Consider the following 8,693-nt stretch of genomic DNA (forward strand, 5'->3'; position numbering starts at 1 on the left):
ATCTGTTAGATCCATCTGGTCCAATATGTCATTCAAAGCCACTGTTTCCTTGTTGATTCTCTGTTTAGATGATCTATCTATTGATGTAAGTGGGATGTTAAAATCCCCTACTATTATTGTATTACTGTCAATTACTTTCTCTATGTTTGTTATTAGTTGCTTTATGTATTTTGGTGCTCCCATGTTGGATGCATAAATATTTACAATTGTTATATCTTCTAGTTCAATTTTTCCCTTTATGATTAGTGTCCTTCTTTGTCTCTTGTTACAGTCATTGTTTTAAAGTCTATTTTGTCTGAAATAAATATTGCTTCCTCAGTTTTCTCTTCCCTTCCCTTTGCATGTTAAATGTTTTCCCATCACTTTCACTTTCCGTGTGTGTCTTGAAATGAGTATCTTGTAGGAAGCAAATAGATAGGTCTTGCTTTTTTGTCCATTTTGTCTCCCCTTGTCTTTCGATTGGAGCATTTAGTACATTTACATTCAAAGTAATTATTGATAAGTATGTATTTATTACCATCTTGTTCCTTGTTTTATGGTTATTTCTGTAGTTCTTCTCTGTTCCTTTCTTCTCTTACTTTCTTCTCTCAGGGTTTGTTGACTTTCTTTAGTGATATACTGGGTTTTATTTCTCTTTATTTTTGTGCTTGGTCATTTTTATGGTCCTACACTTCCATGCAAAGGGAGAACTGCATATCCATATGTATATATCACAGTAATTATTACCATCCTTATTACTCTGATGAGAAAATTGATGCATTACAGAGTCTAAGCTACTTGTCCAAGGTCATACAGAGAGTAAATAGTAGAGCTTGGATTTACATCAGTGCAGTCTGCCTCTAAGACCTGCCCCCTTAACCGTTATACCAAGGTGTTGCCCCTACCAAGCTGTGAGCACTTCAAAGAGAGGGATCATAGCTTGTGATCTTTAAATGCCTGTCGTATAAACATTTGATAAATACACATTGAGTGAATGAAAAAAAATAAATGAAATGAAGAACTATAAAAGGAAGTAACATTCACTGTTTGAAAATAATGAGAAAAAATTAAGACTGATTAACAGCAACTTTATAGATGTCCATCAGTTACAGATAAAATAGATTTGCAGTCATTTCACTTGATGTGAAGGCCAGCTATTTCTGAGATGTTTAGAGACATATAACAGATGCAGAGGATTATGGGTATTTGGTAAGAAGCTTCTGGTGATGGTCATTACCTCAGAACACACTTGACAAAGACTTTGGGGAATAAAGAATGCAGGTTTCCTATCCTTCTCCTTTCATTACAGTAGTTCTAGGTGTGGAAACTATTCCATGAGCTTCCTCTGAGAAAGGCAGGCAGTAGCCCCTGAACTTGCCACTAGCCTGAAGCCACTGGCGGCCCCTAGTCAAGTGCAACAGCTCCTAAACTGAAGGGCATCTATGGATGGGCTTCAAGGATCCACAAATTCTTTAGAGGGCTCTTGATGGAATGAGCAATGGGTGTTGTATGTAACTGATAAATCACTAAATTCTACCCCTGAAACTCATTTTTTTAAAAATGTCCACAAGTCCTTCAAGTATCAGGTTGATTGCCACATTTTGTGTTAACAAATTTATAAAGTCTTCGGGAGGGAAAAAGAGAAAAACATTCAACTGTGTTTGGAAATTTTGTACCAGGAGCTGTCCCCATTTTCAGAGTGAGTGCTACACCTTCTGGAACAAATTTTTAAAGTCCCACCTGTTTTGGAGGAGGGGATGAACAGAAGTAGGCCTTCTTTACATCATACCTGAAAACCACCCAAGATTTGTGGTTTGTGTCCATGTCAGGAAAGTTCCTGTTGAAGTCTTGAGGAAAGGGTCCAAATAATCAAACTTTGAGCAAAGCTCTGTTTGGAAAGCCCAAACCAGAGGAAAACCAAGAAGAGTTGCAGATGTATAAAAATAGATATAGGTCAGGCAGAAATATGGAGATGAGAGCTTGTGGGCTGCAGAAGCCAGTACATTGTGTTTTGTTCTGTTCTGTTTTTACAGCCACCGCATTTGCCCAGGCAATAAAAATGAAAGAGCAAGAGAGAGACAGAGTAGGTAAGGAAACCAGCTTGAATAAGAGCAGACTCAGACTGTTATAAGCACAGGCTGCCAGCCTTAATATATTTGTGGAAAGAAATCAGCTCATCTGGGAGAGGAGATTCAGAGCAGACATGAGATGGGGAACATACATCCTCCTGCTGGCTTCCAAGAAGGGCAATGCTTCCCAGAACAAAGGGATGCCCCTGGGGACTAGCACAGCATCTATGATTAAGCCTTTGAAGAATACACCCTCCCATTTTAAAGGCCCCAAACTACCAAAAGAATAAAACCTACTTTCTAAACAGGGGTCTGAGGTTAGTCTTGTTGAAAGAGCTCCAGTCAACACTTGGAAGCCCTTTAACTCAAATAGAGAGAACCACTGGTCCCAGGATCTTCTTTAGGTACCATTTATTTACAGGAAGCAAACAGGAAGTATATCACTTCCAGCCTTTGGAGAAGTGTTGATCTCCATACATCTGTGTTTCCTTTAGAATGGATGAGCCAGGGGCACCTGGGTGGCTCAGTGGGTTAAGCCTCTGCTTTCGGCTCAGGTCATGATCTCAGGGTCCTGGGATTGAGTCCCACATCGGGTTCTCCACTCAGCAGGGAGCCTGCTTCACCCTCTCTCTCTCTCTGCCTGACTCTCTGTCTAGTTGTGATCTCTCTCTCTCTCTCTCTCTCTGTCAAATAAATAAATAAAACCTTAAAAAAAAAAGAGAGAGAGAGAATGGATGAGCCACTCTGGGCTAGACCAATCAGTGTGCTAGATCGGAGCAGAAACCAAAGCCACCCTTGGGTCCTTGTCTTAAAAATTCTTCCCAAAGAATGCCATAATTAAAGTTATCAGAGCTCAGTTGAGTCAGTGGATTCAGCTGGTGTGTAAAAGCAGTATCAAGGCTAATGCTACATTTTACGTAATGGGGAGGCGAGAAGATCCATCACAAAAAAAGCTAAGGGACTCAGATAACCACAGGAAACCAGATTTCATCATTTGAAACTTTAAAATATGCCAGAACTCTGTGTTAATGGCACATATAGATCCTGTCTCTCCTCAGTGAGGCTCTCTGGATATTTCAAAAAAAGAGATGGAGAATTTAATTTAACAGAAATTCTCTGGAAGAATGTTCGTTCTCTCTCTCTCTCTCTCTCTCTCTCACAAGCACACCTCCCACAATCCAGTCATAAGACAGCTCTACAATCCACAGGAGGCTCCTTATAATTTTTTAGCTAAAAAACAAAAGAGGGTGAGAGAGTTTGCACCCTCAAGGGTCTAGACGGTTGAGTGTGAGGGTTGAAAAGAAGAGAAACATTTTATCAAATGATATTGTGGGATTTCTGAGATACACAATTTATAAGTACTTTAAAAATTATTTTCAGTTGCTTCATTCTTCCTTGAAAGTAGCACCTTGTGGAAACTGGATCACATGAGGCCCCTGCTTTAGACTGAGTTTCAGGCATTTCTTCTAAAATAGTCAAAACATTTTCAGGTAAAAACAGAAATTCCCTGTACCCCTCCCACTTGGGGTCTCTTCCCGTTATCCTAGCTCTTCCAGCCCTTTCCTGTGATTCGTCTAGAAACGTATGGCTTACTGACTTTGGTAATGCTTTTTTCCACACCCCATTCCAATTTTGCACCCTTGTCACGTCTGTGACACCAGCTCCAGATGAGATACCTCTGCCCTTAGGAGGACAGTAGAAAAGACTAAAAAAGACACAGTTCCCAGTGAATATTACCATGATTATCTTGCCTTGTGAAAAGGGTGAGCATTAGTAGGATAATTAAAAATGTCTTCGATACAGGATGCTGTATAGGTAAGAAATCTTACTCAAGAGAGGATCACCTTGATATTATTAAACTCTGATATGCTAAAAAACAAACAAACAAACAAACAAACATAATCAACCAATAAGAAGGATGCTCCTACTTTTAACGAGTTAGAACATACTAGAAGTTATCCTCAAAAGAGTGGATGAGAATACCTCCAAGTCTCAAGTTAAGGTTGCATCCTGGTCCCTTTCTTAGCCTCAGCCCAAGGAAGAAACTCTGTTGAGTATTACATTACAAGGCCCTTGAGGATAGGGACAACATGTATTGATTTTGAATCTCTATGCCTATCACAATGTGGAGCCCATAGGAGCTATTGAATACATGTTAGTTGAAGGAATAAATATAACTAAATGCCTTAACCATTGGAGAAATTGCTCAAAGTTTTTTTTATTTGTTTTTAATCTCATCAGTCCACATGTGAAATCTGTGGTCAGGGTTTAAAAACTAACTCTGCATCCTGGGGTAAAACACCATTTTGTTTGGATTTCTGGGCTTTAAGTTCAAAGCCTGATTTGTAGAAGGCCTGGGTTCCTATGATGAAATAAAAGGTTTTTCCTTTATCATATTTTGGGTCTCAAATTTTCAGAAATGCATTTTTATGGTTTCTCTTTGTTTTTGTTTAAAAATGAATCTGTTGTGTGTGTTGAGGTAGGGTAGAGGTGCTCAAGAAGAAAGAAGAACAGCAAACAAACCCAAAAAAAGCCACTTTGATGAAGCCTAGTTAGTGAGCCCAGTGAAGCGTGTTTCATCCTGATGCCAAATGACGCTCACGAAAATTGCAGCAATTTTTGATGCACTTGCCAATGTTTGTGTTATTTTTACTTTAAAGATGTAGCAGATTGCTCCAAAATAAATAATTTAAGCTAACGTTTCAAAAGAGTCCAAGCGCTTGCGTCTTTCACTTCTGGCTTCTCTTCTGGGACTAAGCTGTGCCCAACAGAAGCAATCCTCATTTCTGTGTAACACTCCATTTGGAGGGCTGTTTTCTTGCTTTGTTTTTCAAAGTTGAATCTATTTTTCACCATTCTGTTCCAAATGTCGTAGATTCTATCATTGTTCTGCGCTGAGGCAATAACTCTTCTTATCCAGGAAAACAAGGGAATAAACACAGCATCTAGATTCATGACTTTGTGGGAAGAGGTTTCAAAGGGGTGCTCTGGGGTGAAGATCTCATCCCAGCCCCAGGGGAAGCTACAATTTCCGTATAGATTCACATTTAGATATCAAGCCATGAACAATGGGTCAAATTGTGTGCGCTACGTCTTCAGTATAACTTAAAATAGGATGGGAAATTACCTTCACACAAAATGACCCCAGCCTCAACCAATTTTTAGACTTCTCATTTGTCTTTGTGGTACAATCTAAGAGAGAAGAAACCTCTATGATTTAGAAAAAAAAATCAAAAGTGAATCTTCATGTTTTTCTGTATTTCCTAAGAAATACACTGTGCACGAGTGGCTTTTATAAACAGAAAAGAGAAAATGGCTTTTATAAAAAGATGAAGAATGAAAAGACCAGAACAATGAACTGATGGCCTTGTGTTTTCCTTAATGTAGGCCGCCATTGTGAGGTCCACCAGATGATTGGAAACTACATGTGGGACCCGACCACCAACAAGTCATTTGACATTGGTGTCAACAGAGACAGCCTGATGCCTCTGTGGTGGAATGGATCAGAACCTCTGTGGGTCACTCTGACCAAGGCCAAAAAGAAGGTCTACATGTACTACTGGCCAGGTGAGTGTGTGTTGACACCCAGGTCCCTCCAGCCTTCCAAATCTCAAACACCGTGGAGTCTTTTAAGACAAATGATGTAGTTGTCATGTTCAAAGACCAAGCCAGAGTTTGAAAAGTGGGATCCTTACAAGAAATATGTCTTATGGGCATGTTTTCTAAACTTTTGTTTTGAGCTAACATCTGACCAGACACAAAGCTATTTCCTGATTTCCTTGCTTTAGCAACATTGTTGTAGTAGATCACACTTCTTCATGTGCAAAATTTTTGGATAGTCAAAAGAGGTAAATTATGTGTTGCTTCTCTGCTTTACAAAAGAATTTGGCATACTGTTTCTATACATTTTGAGTTCCCCTACAATGTTGAAAAGACAATTCAAAGCACTTACAACTTTTTGGTGCTGCATTAAATGAAGTCTCCTTGTATTAATATTCCTCCTGCCCATCATAGATCAATGAGAAACTAAATTACTTTACTTACTGCAATGAGGTAAGTCATCATGCAAACTACCCTGGCTGCTGTGAGAAGTCTTCAGAATAGTCTCATCTTGGCAGTTAAAATCTTGCACTTAAGGATGAGAGGTTTCAGTGCTAACAAAATAATCCATTTACAGTTATCTTCCCATTGGTGAGATTCATTCTTTAGGTAAGTGGGTAATTTGACTTCCCGATGTACATGGCTATAGATGCTTTTTTTTCCAAATTCTTAATGGTGTAATACTGCCGATGGCCATGATGAAAGAAGACATCAGAGGAGGCCTGGAAGAAATGAAGAGATTAACGGGGAAAGGCAGCTGGGGAAGCTCACTGGCCTGGGTTGGAGGACAGCAGCAGCCTGATAGAATTGTGGGAGCACGGTGGGTTGTGGGGGACAGTGGTAGGTGGGTTCTGGAAGAACAGAGAGAAGGATGAGTAAGCTGAGGCTGAATCACAGATGGCCCACACTGAGGGCGTGGGCCTTCAGCAGGAGTTTGGAGGATGCTGGGTGGAGGCGGTCATGTGGAGAGCTGCTCAGGACACTCCAGGCCATGCCAGCTCTTGGAGTAGCATGGAGCACAGACAGATGGAGACCCTAGAAAACAGACCCACAGCCGTGCTGGGGTAAGTGCCCGGAAAACTGCCACAGAGCAGAGACTAGCATCCATAGGTGAGCCCACAAAGGTCGGAGCAGGCTGCATAAATTAGAAACTGGGCAGAAGAACAATTAGACCCAGGCTGGCTCTGCTGGCAGGTAGACTTTCAGAGAAAGGACTGGAGTTTCTTCAGAAGACACCTGGGGTTCTGCCCGTAGCCACTACCTCAGCTGACATGAGCAGCTTTCAAGCAAGGGAAGGTTTTAAGGGGACTTCATTACCTTAAATGGAGACTCAACTTTTCTGGGTCAGACATGAGATTAAGAAAAGAAGTCCGTGTACTGGCCAAGCTAACCAGACTTGCTAGAGGAGCGAGGCTTATGGATCAGCCCACTGTGATGAGGTCTCAAGCCAAAAAATACACTTTGAGTTCATTCTCAGAAATCATTATTTTTTTTAAAGATTTTATTTATTTATTTATTTGACAGACAGAGATCACAAGTAGGCAGAGAGGCAGGCAGAGAGGAGGAAGCAGGCTCCCTACTGAGCAGAGAACCCGATTTGGGGCTGGATCCCAGGGCCCTGGGATCATGACCTGAGCCGAAGGCAGAGGCTTTAACCCACTGAGCCACCCAGGTGTCCCAAAAACCATTATTAACAAGTACAAGGGCCCATGTGCATGGGCCTAAGAGAAGGAACAGATTGGACACTCTGACTTAGGGACCACCTTAGACAAATCTAAGGACCATCAAGACACAAGTTGGCCCAGTGCTGTATGGGTCAGCTTCCATGGTAGCTGGTTAATTTGATTTCCTATGTCTTAGAACTTGAACTTTTTGTGCTCTGAAGAGCACATCCCTCATCATCTCTCCCCAGCTCCCTATGGGCTGCTTCCTCTACCCATGATCTCCTGCCAGTGGCCTTTCATAGCAGTAGAGGGGAAGATGGCTGCCATATTTCAGAGCTCTCTGTACAGCATTACAGAGCGCTATTCTCTATCTCATCCTGGAGGCTCTGGCTCCTTCAGGATAATGAACAACTTGAAGTTTTATATCTCTGAATATCTAAAAAAAAAAAAACAAAAAAACAAAAAACAAAACAAAAAAAACAACAACAACAAAACCCAAAACCCTCAATGCTAATCTGCATGTAAAATATCACGTTTTCCTCCAAAACAGCTCCTTAAGGGCAAGAAAGGTCCAATCGCTTCTTTTGAGTCACAGTTTGACAGCTAATGTGATGTGACAAATACACCTTATGATCAGTTTATAGTGTTCGTTATTGGGAGAAAGAAGCTAAAAAGAAAGTCTCCTCAGATTTCCTCAGCGACCGAAATGAAGATTAGCTGCAGATCTGGCCATGTTGAAATCTAGATCGAAATCAGATGAGCAATCTCTTGTTTCTCAGACATGGTCTGGTCCTTCTCGGCTGGACATCCCAACAAAGGCTCTCCAAGAGCCAAGTATCTCTGAAGGCCCCACCCCCTGACCTAGCCAGGAGTCCTCTGGCACTGTCCCTTCTTACTAGTGACAACTGAGGGATCACCGGTCACTGCTCTCCTTTCTGCCTCCACCCAGGTCCCCTCCGGCCCCTCCGCACAGCCAACAGCCCAGTGAGCGTTCATTTGTCTCTACAAGATTAAGTGAAGTGCAGTGGCCTTTCTTCTAAACATGACTTGATTTTATTTTTCTTCCCAAATCCTCCTCTTCCTTCTCCACTTCCCACAGGACATTGCACAGGCCTCTGGACGAGGTCTGGACAATCTTCATTGCTCCAGTGAGCTGTGTTATGACACTTCGAATCTCGCCGTGAAGTCAATATTTAGAAGTGCAATTTAGAAATGGCAGTAGTTCAAGTTTTCCTGTCAGGTAGATAAAGCAGCCGACGGCAAAATTCATCAGTGGTGAAGAGTCCAAAATAGCCCACCTCAAGTCTTGAGAAATTTAATATTGTAAACAGACTCTTTATTACCCCCACCCAACGGTGCTATTGATCTGTGCAGGGAGAAG

At 41.4% G+C, this 8,693-nt stretch overlaps 1 protein-coding gene across 1 annotated transcript in view; it reads left to right on the top strand.

Annotated features, from left to right (window-relative positions):
* ENPP6 (ectonucleotide pyrophosphatase/phosphodiesterase 6) overlaps positions 1-8,693 on the top strand; it is a gene marked incomplete at its 3' end in the record, with an annotated part of 56,633 nt that overhangs the window by 46,218 nt on the left and 1,722 nt on the right. Inside the window, exon 2 of the mRNA XM_082715482.1 lies at positions 5,436-5,615. Within this exon, the coding sequence (XP_082571608.1) occupies positions 5,436-5,615 (180 nt within the window). The remainder of the gene's footprint in view (positions 1-5,435; positions 5,616-8,693) is intronic.

This window comes from Mustela nivalis, assembly GCF_964662115.1.
Source record: "Mustela nivalis genome assembly, chromosome: 20".
Lineage (NCBI taxonomy): Eukaryota > Metazoa > Chordata > Mammalia > Carnivora > Mustelidae > Mustela > Mustela nivalis.